The sequence below is a fragment of the Lissotriton helveticus genome, chromosome 1_1, assembly GCF_964261635.1.
Source record: "Lissotriton helveticus chromosome 1_1, aLisHel1.1, whole genome shotgun sequence".
Taxonomy (NCBI): Eukaryota; Metazoa; Chordata; class Amphibia; order Caudata; family Salamandridae; genus Lissotriton; species Lissotriton helveticus.
In genome coordinates this window covers 482,796,692-482,812,498 of record NC_136057.1, presented here as the reverse complement: position 1 = coordinate 482,812,498, position 15,807 = coordinate 482,796,692, and the positions used below count along the sequence as shown (strand labels likewise).

The following is a 15,807-nucleotide window of genomic DNA, read 5'->3' as shown; positions in this document are numbered from 1 at the left end:
TAGCTCTACCATATTTGCCTCATAATGCAAGATCTTCTGCATGATCTTACCATTTAAACTAATGAATTGTTTAGAGCCCAAACGTATCAAAAGTTAATAAAAAATTTGACTTGTGTTGCTGCGGAGTGGATGGTCGATTGCAATGGTTGACTGATCACCTTCCTCACTGTTGCATTTTTATGTTACACTGGTACTAATAAGTCAAAATCTTTCCAGAGACTGTTAGCATGTGTACACGTCAAAATAATAAAATATCAGAAAATATACTGCATTACGCTGCAGCCTTTTTTTAATGCATAATTTAGTCAACACTGCGGCATTATTATGTCCTCCTTTGCTGCATAATTAATTCCAGTGGCCCCACAGCAGGCAGCACATGTTAAAAATGCTTGTGAATGAAGCAGAGAGACTGTGAAGTTTGCGAACTTAGTTTGGTGTGCGTGTAAATCCTGCATTGCTAATCCCTGGTGAGTTGCAGCTACTACGGCTGAAACAATGCCAATTGAGGTACCTATAGGTGAGGCAACCTGACCTCAAGGGCAGGGCCGACTTTAGCACGGGTGGTGCCATGTGCATTAATGTTTGTTAATGACCACAATGACCACCTCTGCCATGAGTTCCCTCACTACCACCCTTTAACAGTGCCTCTCAAGACTCTATAACCACACGCTCTCTCAGATGCATTTAATTTGATTTACAGCGCAACTCATACCATTGTAGGGTGTCAGAGCACTTTACATCACTCACATTACACAGAGACAATCAATATGTGTGTAATTCACTGTATAGAAAATGTTACATACGACTAAGGACTACAAGGTGTAGGAGTCACATGACAACCATACTAGTAGGCCATATAGTTTAATAGTCATTGGTCTGGAGAAACACAAACTCAGAATTTAAAACGTACTACCATGGTTGGGGGTTCTCTTTAATAATCAGAATTGATTTCTGTCCACAAGAACACTTTTTGAAACATTAGGATAATCAAAGACTGGGGAAAAACATAACACTCTAATTTATACCTTGCAGTTTGTATGTGGCTCTTAGATGACAGTTAATAGCTCACTGTTCTATGTTAGGATTTTAACTTATAAACTGCAAGTAACAAAAGAATCTCTCGGACAAAAGCAGTAGCCCACTGACCTATTTACATTATGTGCACTTTGTGATCTGCATGGTACATGTTCTTTGCAGCAGGCACATTAACCCTCTGAGCTACCTTTCGATGAGTCAAAACTTCCACTAGACAAAATTCCAATCTCTCTCTAGGAAGAACATTAATACCCAGAGTCATCATGACATTTCTATTGTTGCCAAAAATTGCTGGAGGCCGGGAAGGAGGCTGTAAGCGCTTTTGAATCCATAATATACTTGTGAACATAATGCCTCCACCCAAAGTCAGCACCCTGTGTGGTCACACCGGTTGCACCGCCCTAGAGCTGGCCCTTCTCAAGGGTCCTGTGACCTTAGTGACAGAGTCACTGTTGTTCTAGGGTGTGCTGCTTCATAGGTCTGCCTGCAAGGTACGCTTCAGTATGGATTGTGGTGGATAAGCCTTGAAGGTTAACCTCCACTTGTCATGCTAGGGCCCATCTGCTGGTGCTAAGACACCAGGGCTTCTAAGGTCTTGCGAAGCCTTCTAACGTCTAGCATGGGATTGTGCTCTCTCAAGAGAGTGGTCTGGTGGACTGGTTATTAAGGCTAAACCCGGTTCCCCAGTTCCAAATTCAGCAGCTCTGGCCATAGTGCCACATCCTCTCCCCCACTGAACACCATCCTGCCCCACTGAGAAAGACTCACAATGCCTTCAAGTACAACCCAATTGTTGCCGGCTATAAACACCTGGATGCGCTCAATTTAAATTATGCACTAGACAAGAGCAATATGCGGCCTACAAAAAAAAGTAACGAGATCCTGGGAAAAAAAACACGCATAGGGAATGCAAAATTTAGCAAACCATGTGAAATGTAAGCAGGAACAACATGGTTACCTTATCGCTTTTACACTCACTTTTCAGAAATCAGTGAGTGCTTTTGTCTGAAAGGTTAAGGACAAGACTACAGGGCCCTGAATGGACCCATTTCTATTTCTATTGCTTATATCCTTACAAAACGTAAGCAGTATGGTAAGAAGACCACATCCCTGGATGCAGAGCCACAGTAGACATTTTGTTTACCAATCCACACATAGTAGTACCTCCAGGATTGGTGCACTATTTGCAAGCCCAGGGAAAACAAAGACAAGAAAACAAAAATAGCGCTTCACCGGTTAACTCTGTGAAAGTGGCACTAATGTGTTGGGGCACTAATGTGTTGGGGTGTGAATAAAAACCAATCTAACCAGGTTACTACCACTCTGTCTTACTTTATTTACTTATTTTTCATATTTTTAACCTGTTATTACCAATGCTGCACTTTGGAATTAAAATGTCAGAAAAATACGACATTTCCTGCAAAAGTGTTTTTCTTTTTTAGATCCATTTCACAGGGGAGCAAATAAAAGAAAGGAGAGGAAAGAGAGTAAGTACCCCATCTTGAAGTCACGATTTTGTAAAGAGAAGTACTGCTAGACAGAAAGGGAGGGAAGAAGGGAAGAAGGAAAGAGTGGGGGGTGGATGGCTGAAGCGGCTGAGCAGAAATGGACACTATCTTTGTCTTCTCTGGGCAAGGAGGAAAAGACAGAGTCCTGCTACATCTCTGCTGCCCTGCCCGTCACAAACACCGAGTGTTATTTATAGGCGATGGCGGTTTCTTGTGTCCTGGGACGCATTTTGAAAACAAAAAATTAGGGTAACGGAATGCTTGGAATTCTTAGGGCACGCCGTGCCCTGCCGATCCCTCCCACTTCGACCACTGGGCGGAGAGGACACTTTAATGCACAAACAGCGTTTAAACAAACGTACAGGTGAGCCGGCTGTGTCAACAAGGCACTGCTAGGTCAGAATAAAGGAGGGGTTCCCTCCCACACACCCTCAGAGCTCTCCTCACAGTGAGCACGGTGGCGTGCTTCTTAGCACTAATCACCAGTCCGCGGCCGAGTCACGCAGCCCCACCGGGATGTTCACCACACTGAGTGCATCCAAGACAGACACAAGTATTGTGTCATGTGTCTGGCACTATGGAAACCATGCTGCACGCAGACCTGGGCTCTGTCCCAACAGGTCCTGCGCCTGACACACGTATGACAACGTCAGAGCGCGAGAGAGGCACAGGCCATCTAAATCTCATGTCTTACTGATTGTGCCCAGCTGGCCTTTCTATCGGAGGACCTGCACGAGGAGTTCTCTTATTGGAGAGCCGGCTCTAGGACCACGGACTGGGCTGCTTTCCTGAGTGGGACGTTTTGAGTACTAGAGAGATGAACAGGAGAGCTCGGTTTGCCGTGGGGCGCGGTCAGGGTGTAGAGCTGTTAGAAGTCCCAATGAGGCAGAAGTAAGAGGAGTCCCTGCACTTGGAGTGGTGTTTCAGCTATGGGAAATATTTGATCATATTTTGCCATACGGAAGATAGACAGGTATTGATGGGTATGTTTGGCACATCGGGGCATATGTTGAATACAGAAGTGCTGTCACCTCAGACACTTTGATGATCCCTTCTGACCTACTAGAGGTAAAGTGTGGGTCCTCGTGTTACAATATGTGATTAGTGATTAGTGCTTCATGTAAATGTAAATGTGTTGTATTTGTAAAGCGCACGGCTGCCCAGGCGACGGGGCATCCCGGCGCTGCACTCATACCGCTGTGGAACCCTTCCTGGCTTTTCCATGTGAAATGTCCACTCCTGGGCACCCCCAAGGTGAAGCCAGGCATCCAAGCGCTGCTGGGGCCGTTGTGGAGAATAAGCAAGCTATTGCCCAGAGTCACAGAGTGGGACCCATGATTAGACTAGGCACCAAGGCGAGAATTATCAGGTCCGGGGAGATTGAGTCCAAGAGCCGCCGAGGCGGGAATTGAACCCTGGTCCCGGGCCAGACCTCTGCACCAGGGTCTGCCGCTCTAACCATTGAGCCACGCTTCTCCACTAATACTTGGGTTATTTAAGACTCAAAACTGCCCTGTGCTTTGTAGTACTCTTCTACATTGTGGACTGTACTGTTTCTCTCTCAATAGTATTGTGGACTGTGGTTGTATTCTGGTTTCATCATTCCCATGAGTGCCGCAGTGGTTGTTCTCTCTTCCCCTCGTGATGTGGGCTGCTTGTAATCTTTGGGGGATGTGATGTTCTCGTACTACAGCATTCTGTCTTCTACCTTGTGATGTGGACTTGGGTGATCACTTCTGGGGAATCTGGCATCATTCAGGTGAATGTTGTAGTGGTTGTCTCCGATCCCTCACCTTCACTCATAATGTTGACTGGTGTTGTATCCTGTTGGTGTTATGATGCCATTACGCTTGTGTATGCTGCAGAAGTTGTCTCCTGCCTTGTGATACGGACTGGAAGGAAGGTCTCTCTTCTGGGGAATGTGGCATCATTTAGGTGAGCGCTGCAGTGGTTGCCCCATCCTTTGAGATGTTGGCTGTAATTGTGTTTTTGAGAGATGCGGTGGTGTCATTCTGGTGAGTAATGCTTTAGTTGTCTCTTTCCTTATATTCTGGGCAGGCGTTGTGTCCACCAGTTATTTCTTCTTGCACTGGAGAGCTCTGGTGCCTGCCCGTATGCTTGTGATGTGGGTTGTTTGGAGTCTTGTTCAATCTGGCACCGTGTTGTAGTGCATTAAAGCAGATCGCTTCTCTCACTGGCACTTAAGTGCCTGCCGATAACAGAGCCAGGAGCTTGCGCCTTTGCCACATGTATGCCATTTAAATGTGCGGGTCTACTGATTGTCACTTGTCTTTATCACCTGCAGAGACGGCAAGCCTCACTCATTGCGCGTGAGGCTCGCACAGTTGGAGGTGTGGTTGAGCCCTCACTCACGGCAGGCTAATATCCGCCTTGCAGTAAGGGCTAGAACCTGGTGTCTTTGTGCACCTCTGTTTAGCGCCCTGCTTCATGCAGGGATGCTTCCGGGAGCTACTGAAGCTTCAGGTGGCAGCATCCAGTCTGGGTAGGTGCTGGTCCAGGTGCCTTCATCCATGGGACGGCGCCGCTTTGGACACCAGAGTGCTGCCCACAGCCTTGGGGTGCCACTCGCCCACCCTAGTGACTTTGGTTGTTATTTTATTAGCTATTACTTCATTTTGATGAGTTATTTAATTAATGTCCGATACTATATTGCCATTGATGGTTGTGTGACACTACTTCCAGTGATGTAATCAATTCAATTCAATTTATAAACTTTATTCGGTACTTAAAAAGACACCATAAAAGCACATATACAATATACACACAATGTAATATACAAATTTTGTTTTTAAAAAAAAAAAGAAAAATAAGTAAAATTTAGCTAAAAACCTATTTCAATAGACTAGTGGCAAAGGAGTAAATTTTTAAGGGATTAAGTGGTGTTAAGGTCCATTTTCTCTGGTGTCTCTTAAACGCAGTGCTACCCGGATAAAATTTACAGTACAAAATAGTGTATAGGCATCTTCAGCTTCCTGTAAAAACTTTAGAGCCAGTTTTGCATGTCTGAGTTTTGATTCTTTCAGAATCCCTACTAAAAACTTACGTCTTGGAGCAGAATAAAAAGGGCATAATAAAACAAAGTGAAGGGTATCCTGCGGAGACCTAGTGTCGCAGCCGCAGGTACCCTTCGCCTCCACTGTAAGGGTGAACCCTGAGGGGACCGCAAATATGTGATGAAGCATGTTAAGTCTGAAACGGGTCATATAATAACGATCCTGCGCATTGTGCATGACCCTCAGATATGGTTCCATTCCTTGCTTTGCTGTAAGTTGGCAATAGGATGAGACAGTGGGCTTGTGTCTTTCACTCTCTGCCCTAATCGTCCGTAACCGTTCTAAAAAGATTTTTTTTACTATCGTTTTACTCTCAACAGTTATAGATCCTGGAGATGTCCAGAGGTTTGTACAATCAATCTCATCTAGCGAGTCCTTAATATACTTCAACCAGGGAATATGGTATCCTTTATCCCGTTTAAGGCAGTCTGTTATGATTTGTCTCGTTAGATCTGCCTCCGGATTAGTCCATATCTTGACCCAAGCCAAGAGGGGTTTAACTTTAATCCGGTCTTCGATAAAAGGCTCTCCCATTTCCTCATGAATAATGTAAGCCGGGGCGCTCTGTGGTAGTTTCAAGATTCTTCTAAAGAATTTGTTTTCTTCCACCTGTATTTGTTGTAGTTTATTGTCTATATGACCCCATACTTCCGCCCCATAGGTGACCTTTGCACAACACATCGATCTGTACAAATTTAATATTTGTTCTGGGGACCACCTTCCCAGTCTTTGACCATATCCCATAATGGCTCCTGATGACGCCGCCAATTTAGTTACATGTTTTTCCACCAGGGGTTTAAAGTTCAAATGGTTATCAAAGAGTACACCTAGATATGAGAAGGTCTTGACCTGGCCAATCTTGTGTGATCCGATGTTATAAGTGAAATTCCCCTTTTTTGTTGCTCCTGTTGTCATAATAAACGATTTTTCAAGGTTTGTCGATAGATCAGGTTTGGCCATGAAATCGACAAAACCATCGATCAACTTTTGTAGACCTAAGGGAGTTCTGGACAAGAGTACCGCATCGTCGGCATAAAGTAATACCGGCAATGCGCGTTGGCCAATTTGTGGAGAGTCTACTTTTAACTTTGAAAGCTCTTTTTCCAGGCGGTTAATATATATAGAGAAAAGGAAGGGCGCTAAGATGCAGCCCTGCCTCACTCCACTAGTGCAGAAAAAGGGGTCCGTCTTGCTTCCCTCTTGGTTATACCTCACACTTGCAGATGTGTTCCAGTGCAAGGTTTGTAGGGTGTCCACAAGGGGTTGATCCACTCCTAGATTTATCAGTAATGACCAAAGTTTTTCCCTGTTTACGCGGTCAAAGGCCGCCGAGAGGTCCATGAATCCCATAAATACATTCCCAGTGCCAGCGATGGCATATTTTGCTGCCAGAAGGTACAGGTTCAGACATTGGTCAGTGGTGGATCTACCTTCCCTGAAACCGTATTGGATGTCTGAAAGAACCTGGTGCTCCTCTGCAGACGATGTAAAATCACTCGGCCCAGTACTTTCGCTGTCACATCTATGAGAGAGATGGGGCGGTAACATTGAGGGTCGTCGCGGTTCCCCTTTTTATAAATCGGAACTATGGTTGCTGTTGACCAAGAGCGAGGCAGTCCTGCCACCACTGCCTCGTTCAGGACCCTCGTTAATAGCGGGGCCCACAGTTCGATTTTGCTCAGGTAGAGATCGGGTGGTATCCCGTCCGGGCCTGGTGCTTTGTTTTTACTGAGCCCTGCTATTCCCAGTTCAACTTCTTTCACAGAGAAGTCCAGTTTTAGGGGCTGTGTTGGTATTATCTCTTCCCCCTGGGTTAGATGTCCTGTGTGATTGTAAAGGCTTTTAAAGTGATTCTGCCATTGATCGGGTAAAATAGTGTTCGTTATTTTCGGTTCTCCTTGATCCTGGAAGCATGGGGTGTTGATGACCTTCCAGAAGCCTGATATATCTCGCCTTTCTGCAGCATCCCTTAGATCCTCCCAGGCTTGGTTTTGTAAGCCCTTTTTCCGACTATTCAATGCTTTTTTATATTCAGCTCTATTCTGTGCAATCAGGAGCTTATCCCTGGGTACGGCGTGAAGGCTGAGTTTCAGTTTTTTTTGCGCCTTAGTGCACAGGGAGTCGAACCAGCGAGGGGTAGAGGGAATTTTACTTGATTTAGAGGTCGTCAGGAGATTGTTTACATGGCATGCGATTTCTTCAAATGCGCTGACCACTGACGCTCCCTCCACCCTAGGATCAAGGCATGTGTTTATTGCGTTTAGGCCCTCTGCAATCAACTTTTGATAGAATCTATCCCCGTCAATCCTAACCCACTTAATTCTCCTTCCTTGATCCACTGCCTTTTCTATCACATCTATTCTTTTTGAGGTGGTTTTAAAATCAAACCCTTTTAATGTAAGTGTCACAGGGTTGTGGTCACTGAAGATGCTTGCCTCTATGGCCATATTACTGATATTTCTTTTTAATGGAGGCGAGACTAAAATATAGTCAATATAGGACTGGCAACCTCTTCCTCTAAACGTTGGATTGAGGTATCCGTTTTCGCCCAATTTCGCAAGATCCAAAGTGTGGACCAAGTTGTGCATTTTGGTTACTTTCTCGAGGTCCCATCCCTCTCTTACATGACCAAAATGTGGCCCTTTCATTATAGTGCATCTAGACCAATCTTTATTAAATGGTTTTAGTTTGTCACAAAGGTGACAGTTAAAATCCCCTAAAAGTATTAAACTTGGGGGATTTGGTGTCTTATTTAAGGAAAACAATTTTTCTAAACAGGAGTCCAATTCATTTACGGCGGCTCCCGTTGCCATTGAGTTGACAGCGTTATACCAATTGAGTAGGAAGAAGTTTAATCTTTTAGAGCGAAACCTTACTACTTGTAAGTTGTGTGAGCCCCAATTAAGTTTTGACCAAACTCCCTGAATCTGTAAATTTACGTAAATTGTGAGTCCCCCACTGGCTCTCCCCGATGATACCTTTGTGGCCGGGACAGAAAAACATTTATATCCCTCACGACTGTAGTCATTTGGCTCGACCGTCCATGTTTCTTGCAAGCATACAATTTGGAATTTATTTATATATTCATGCCAATCTTGAGGTTCAAATTTGGCTGCTAAACCTGCGATGTTCCAGGATATAATTCGGAGGTTTTCGTGGGTATCCACTCTAGAATGTTCTACTGAGCCTCTTAATGGGTGTACTTCCTGGACTGCTACTGTAGTTGGGGTGTTGGTTCGGGGATGTGGGGTGATGTTACTAACCGGTGTAGTTTGTTCAATGATTGTCGTATGCTCTGGATATTTTAACAATTTACGCCTTCCCTTTGGGGTTTTTGGACTCTTATTAACACCCCCTTTCCTGTCCATGAGTCCTATGTTATTCTCAGTGCCCAAACCAGTTATCTTTGACCCTTCCTCCCTTGATCTAGTGGGATTATAAGAAGGGTATCCCTGAGCATGTCAATCCACCTCTTCGAGTGCACTGAACCTATTCCAATGTGCATGCTGCATTAAAAGAGAAGGATCACAATTTGGGGTGGCATGGTATGTCATATGCCGCCGGGCCAGTCTATATTGGGATTCCGTGTGAAAACATATTCACCGGAATTTTATATCTCTGCACAGGTCTTTGGGGAGCATAAGGGTAAAAGTATGATAGATGTACAGGGTGGATTTGTGAGTGGGCAAAGCTGGGGGGTGCATTGCAAATAAAATTTACTGCTGCGATGTCTCTGAAGTTCACTGTTATTATATCCCCTGCTATTGTTTTTGTTTCTCTCCCAATCCACTCCCCCCTTCTTACTGGGAGAATTTCTCCATGGATGTTTGGGGGTAGCGGTCTATGTATTTGTAGCCACTGTACACATTTGTTTTTTAATTCCACTTGTGTTTCCCTTTTTCCCTCTCTTAAGGGAGGCACTCCCGTCAGTACGACCACAAAAGGCAGAGCTTCGGGGGGGTAGATTAATAGTCCTAAATAGAGATGAAGTTTTATTTTCTCTTGTCTTGACTGCTGAAGTGGAGTTTGCCTTAGGCTTATCTTTTGAGATTTGATCTTTGTTTACGTGTGGATTCTGAACAGTTCCTTGACATGATTGTGTTGTTTGGGCGTTTGATTGTTTACTATTATTGCCACTACTTTGTGGTATTGTGACATTTTGTACATCTTTTATCTTCTTTTGTTGTGGGGTTTCAGTGGGGTTATTTGATGCCAGATCAATTGTTGAGCTTACCTTGTCTTTTGATGAATTGTTAGTAGGGCCACCGTCCTGTCTTGCTTTGGTAGAGACATTGTCTTGTGCTGGTTGGCTTTTTGGGCCAACACCCTTATTATTTATCAAAGAGGTTAACCTATCAATTTTGGCCATGAGGGGTTTAATCGATGCCGTGATGGTTACTTCTAGATCCGCTTTTAGATCAGCCACCATATTAGTAATCCAACAGGGTATTCCAGGTGTTAGTGGATTTATAGGTGTCACCAAGTTGTGATTTTTGGTATTACTTTGGCCTTTTCCCCCCCCACGTTTCGAACATTCTTTAGGCCCTTTCTTCTCCTTGGTATTTGATGTCATCTTTTTTTTATGTGTATGTGTGTCCATTGACTCCCTCCTATTTTTGGTGGGGGCCTGGGCACACGGGAGATCAACAAAAGAAGAGGAAGTGACAGCCAAGCTAGTATCCAGGTCCTCTGTGGGCTCTATGGTAACTACAGAGAGGTCGATAGCGGCTTCTTGTGTATCTTGAACAATAGTCATAGGTGGTAAAGACATCCTTCTCTCTGTATTAGCTATAGCGTTAGTTACAAACCCTATAGTTTGTTTCAACATAATGTCAATGGCAGTTAGTGTAGGTACTGATTGTGGGGGGTCTTGTTTGGGTTTTGAGCTTGATCTTAATGTGGGCATTTTAGACTTTTTGGCCGGTTTCCTCATAATACTACAATGCGATGTAGATAGTCTATAGCACGAGCTGTTACCTTGTAAAACTCGGTGGTTTGGTGGTTGTGCTGCTTTTTATGGGGGGTGGCCCAGCCCAGCCTCCTCTGGCCGATGAGGGCCATAGAGGGCCCGCCCTTTGCCCGGGCTTCGCCCCGGGCGTCCCGCTCGCGTCCCGCGACGCTGAGGGCTTGGTGTTTTTATCGCCCCTCCTGGCGCGTGTTCCGCGTCAGGGATCGCGCCGCCGCAAAGGCTGCCGGGATATGAAGTCCCGGAGCGGCGGACGCGACTGATGGCAGCGGTAGCTGTAGCTGTGCTGGTCTGGTGTTGCTCTTGTGGCTCAGAGCTCCTCCTCACAGCGTCTCCTCTCACCCGTCAGCAAAGGTATGTTGGACCCCCCGCTCCACCGAGGGCTTGGTGTTTTTATCGCCCCTCCTGGCGCGTGTTCTGCGTCAGGGATCGCGCCGCCGCAAAGGCTGCCGGGATATGAAGTCCCGGAGCGGCGGACGCGACTGATGGCAGCGGTAGCTGTAGCTGTGCTGGTCTGGTGTTGCTCTTGTGGCTCAGAGCTCCTCCTCACAGCGTCTCCTCTCACCCGTCAGCAAAGGTATGTTGGACCCCCCGCTCCACCGAGGGCTTGGTGTTTTTATCGCCCCTCCTGGCGCGTGTTCCGTGTCAGGGATCGCGCCGCCGCAAAGGCTGCCGGGATATGAAGTCCCGGAGCGGCGGACGCGACTGATGGCAGTGGTAGCTGTAGCTGTGCTGGTCTGGTGTTGCTCTTGTGGCTCAGAGCTCCTCCTCACAGCGTCTCCTCTCACCCGTCAGCAAAGGTATGTTGGACCCCCCGCTCCACCGAGGGCTTGGTGTTTTTATCGCCCCTCCTGGCACGTGTTCCGCGTCAGGGATCGCGCCGCCGCAAAGGCTGCCGGGATATGAAGTCCCGGAGCGGCGGACGCGACTGATGGCAGCGGTAGCTGTAGCTGTGCTGGTCTGGTGTTGCTCTTGTGGCTCAGAGCTCCTCCTCACAGCGTCTCCTCTCACCCGTCAGCAAAGGTATGTTGGACTGGATTACAGTGATGTAATCAAATATGTGATTTATTCTCACTCCTTAGAATTTTCCAAACTTGAGAACGATGACCATGGTAAAGATGCTCTGGGTGGTGTGTGTGTGTGTGTGGCGGGGGGTCGTGCTTTCACTGCAGTATGTGTTTGGGACAATGACGGTAGAACGGGGGCAGGGGTAAGAGTTCCAGAGAACGCCTTTAATTTCATTTTCCTCCCTCCTCACATAGCCGCTAGTGGGAGGTGGGGGCACCATTGTACCACTAACACCCCTTTTCCCCGCCCCTGTCTTTCTTTGCCCTTTGAGCATGTCATATTTTAATTATCTTTTTCATTTCTTTACTTTTGTGATTCGATGCCTTCCTTTCGTGCTTCTGTCACTTCCGTTACTTATATGTAGATAGTGTAAGCTAGCTCGGTGGGTTAACGGAAGCGTTGGCGAGATGTAATGTAATGTGCACTTATATAGCGCAACTGCCACCCAAAGGGTATCGTGGTGCTTAAAATTACCGAACGGCAGGGACAGAGCAGAATTGTCCAAGATCACTTATCTGGGGAATAGTCTAGTTTTCAGTTCCTTCCTGAACCATGACAGGGCGTTCAGTTGCCTAAGTTCCAGGGCTAGGGCATTCCACAGCTTGGCTGCTGTAAAGCTAAAAGATCTTCTAACCATTCAAACTTTTTTAGCTTGGGGGACACAGACCAGGTTCGCAGAGGAAGAGTGCAGGGATCTGGCAGGGGCATACAAATTTCCTTTGTAGGATTTTAGGCCCAGTTTTATGTACAGCCCTGTGAACAATACAGAGTGCCTTAAAGTGTACTTTCTGTACAACAGGCAGCCAGTGGAGATCTTTTAAGGCCAGAGAGGCAGAGGCCCCACGTGGCCGGGTCAATGCCAATTTAGCCGCCATAGTCTGTATTCTTTGTAGTTTCTTTAACACAGAGCCCGGGGCACCCAAAAGGAGTGCATTGAAATAGTCTATTCTGCTCAGGACAATACTCTGTACCACTAAAGGTCTAACAAGAGTGGGTAAAAACTAGGGGGTTCTTCGGAAGGGCTCTAAGCAGATATAGACAAGTGCTCACTGTTTTGTTCACCTGCGAGTCTAATTGTAGATTGCGGTCCAACATCACTCCCAGATTGCGTACTGTATTGGCAGGCACACAAGGATTATTGGACAGATCTGGCCAGAAGTCTGCTGGAAGAGGGCGTTGAATTTTGCCTGACGTACAGCACATTACTCCATATTTACTGTAGGTCATGTGTCTGAAACTGGGGTGGTCAACTCAGCCATTCATCCTCCCGAGACCGCTGAAAGGAGCAACTCGTAAACCTCAGCGATGAGTTCTCAGCCCAATGAATTGTTCTGTTCTGAGTTATTTTGGTTTTCAATGCATAAACATGTCAGCAATGTACCTGTACCCCACCAACACACAAAAACATATATTGAATGTAAACATTAGCCAGCATTGCAAAGCCTGTAGTTCTGGCTTGTACTGAGTCCTGTCTAAAAAAATAAAAATAAACTGTTGCAGAGAAAGATAAAAAGGACCGCTTTGTGTACACAATTCATCTAAGTTAAATACTTTTATGTGTGATGATTCTGACAACTTTTGCGACATAAAACGGTCATCCAATTTTGCAATGCAAGCACTTCATAGAAAGCGCAATGATATATTAAAGAACCAATTGCAGGAAGGGGCAAGAGAAATATTCCTAAGAGGAGCCAAAGTTCTTATGTTTAAAAGAATTTCTAAGGACAGGCCATGCACACAGCGGTGCAGTCAACCCAGGTGTTAAAAAAAAAAAAGAAAACAGTCACAGCATAAGAGCCCAGCCTTCAGCGGGTAAAATGATGAAAGGTGCGTGAGGCTAACGGCGGCATTCATAAAGCAGTTTACCTGCTTTAAGTTATAGCCTCCAGCGAGGTCGGCGTACGGCCTCAGCACAGGTGTGATATGCCATTAAGATTTGGGTCCATGGATTTACCTGGCCTGCAGCAGGACGCCCCGCCTTTATGAAAGTCGAGGCTGTTGCAGGACGGAAAACAAACCTGAGTCCCTACCTGATGAATAACGCGCCATGAGTCGCTGAGGGTGTTCGAGGAGCTGTTTCTAAGAGGTGTCAAAATGTTTTAGAGCATCTCGCCCCTGTACCGTGGCAACGGGCATAGCCTCTTCCATCCACATAGTCCTAGGTTGTACCTTTAATGACGTGTTAATCTCAGTGTTTTATCCTCGTGCCCGTTCTCGCATCATGCCCCTTCTTGTGCTGGTTCAGCCACTAGGCTTCTCCCAAGTGTGCTGATCTAGCATCTTACTACCTCTGCTTGTGCCTACCATCGTAGGTTACTGCTTCCTGTGCTGGTTACAGAATCTTACATTACCTGCCATAAAGCTTGAGGCTTACATTACCAGGACATCTCATCTTAGCTGTACAGCTTCCAAGGAGGTTTAGCACCTCACCTCTCTTGTGTGCCAGGAGTTCATACGTCTCCTTTGCAGTGTGCCAGATACTGGGGTGAGGTAGAGTCAGAAGGGGACGGGCAGAGGCGATTGGGACAAAAGTGAAAATGTATTTAAAAGCCCACATGTTTCAGAACAGCAAGGCAGGCACTGAACTAAAAGAGACCCAGGAAATCCGTGCCATACTGCTGACCAAAACGACACACCGGGCAAGTGTCCTTTCACCACATCCAACTCTCTTCTTAACTCTGAAACATCTTTTCATACTAGTAATGGAATGTGGAAATTGTTTAGGAAGAAATTCTAGAAGACCAGGAAATTCCTCCTTTTGTGACCTGGAGGCATCAAGGGTCTCTGAAATATATAAACAAGCATTGGCATAGCCTATAGGTCTCGTTTTTGGGACCTTATAAGTATTTACTTATGCAACACAATATTCTTGGTGCAACAACATCAAGTGTTGCATGGCTAAACACTTATAAGGTCCCAAAGGCGAGACCTATTGGCTATGCCAATGCTTGTTTTCTGTTGTGATTCTCTCCATGTGGTTCCCACTCACAGACTTTCTACTGGGTGCATACTCGAGAGGCAGGAAATGCGAAGACCTTAAAACACATATCAATTGTGAAGTTAAAAAAAGTACCGTCTACTGCACCCATCGCTTTCTACATGAGAACAAGACTGACTGTAGTAGTTGACATCATAAAAATGTTAAAATCAGAAAACACATCCTATCAAGTGTAGCATATAATTGGTGTAGCAGTAAAACCTTTGCTTGAGATAAACCTGGGTAAACATTCAACGACGGCATTATGCTCACTGTTCGCCACTTGGGAGCCAAAGTACTGTAAAAGATACGTTCTGTACATGTTATGCAAGCTTTGAGGTGTTGCAATATCTCCTTGAGAATGCCATTGATGTCAATGAAGTAAACGGTAGGTAACACTGAGCTTAAAGGTCCTGGGGATCATACAATTAGATGTGTTGGTGATCTGCAAGTTTTTTTTTTGTTTAGAAGTCTAACTTTTACATCTATTTTACAATTGCTAAAAACATTACTTTAACATTTACTTACAGGGATTGGAGACTGTGCAGCCCAAGGAAGACTTCATTGGGAACTTCCCTTAATTCATTGTTCTGCAGCATTCTGTGCAAAAAAAATGAAAACAGAGGCAACATATGTTCACATAAATAAAGGATGCAGGGTAATCAAATATTTTATACAGTACAAATATTTCATCCAACACATGGTCTCAGTATTCAGATTCCCTACACTGTGCTGCAGAAAAACAATTCAGAGGTGTTCCTCTTATAGAACTAGTACTCTCCGTGTGCAATATGAGCTTGGTCAAATCCAGAAAAACGTTTCATTTTATTTGCAGTTTTATATAGGGTAATCCAGACCCCAAGGATGTCTGGGTGCTTGTCACAGGACTGGACTGGTCTGGGACTCAAAAGCAGCTTTGGAAAAAAGTTAAAGCATACTCAAACTGTTCCTCTTCTCTCTCTCTGTATCTTTATCTTTCCATCCATGCATTCTCTATCTCCTTCTCCTCATTCTGCCTTCCTAATATTTCTCTCTCGTACTCTCTATTTTACTCCCTGACTCTCCTGAAGCCTCCACAGTGCATGCTGTAATTTACTTCGATGAGATGGGGTGGGTGGTAGAAGCACCTGGGACTTCAAAACCTGGCCTCTAGTGGTTCAAGTTCTCGGAGGAAAAGCG

At 45.5% G+C, this 15,807-nt stretch overlaps 1 protein-coding gene across 1 annotated transcript in view; it reads right to left on the bottom strand.

Annotated features, from left to right (window-relative positions):
• Positions 1–15,807, bottom strand: part of LGR5 (leucine rich repeat containing G protein-coupled receptor 5) — a 1,130,716-nt gene that overhangs the window by 871,327 nt on the left and 243,582 nt on the right. The window contains exon 4 of the mRNA XM_078673922.1: positions 15,157–15,228. Within this exon, the coding sequence (XP_078530048.1) occupies positions 15,157–15,228 (72 nt within the window). The remainder of the gene's footprint in view (positions 1–15,156; positions 15,229–15,807) is intronic.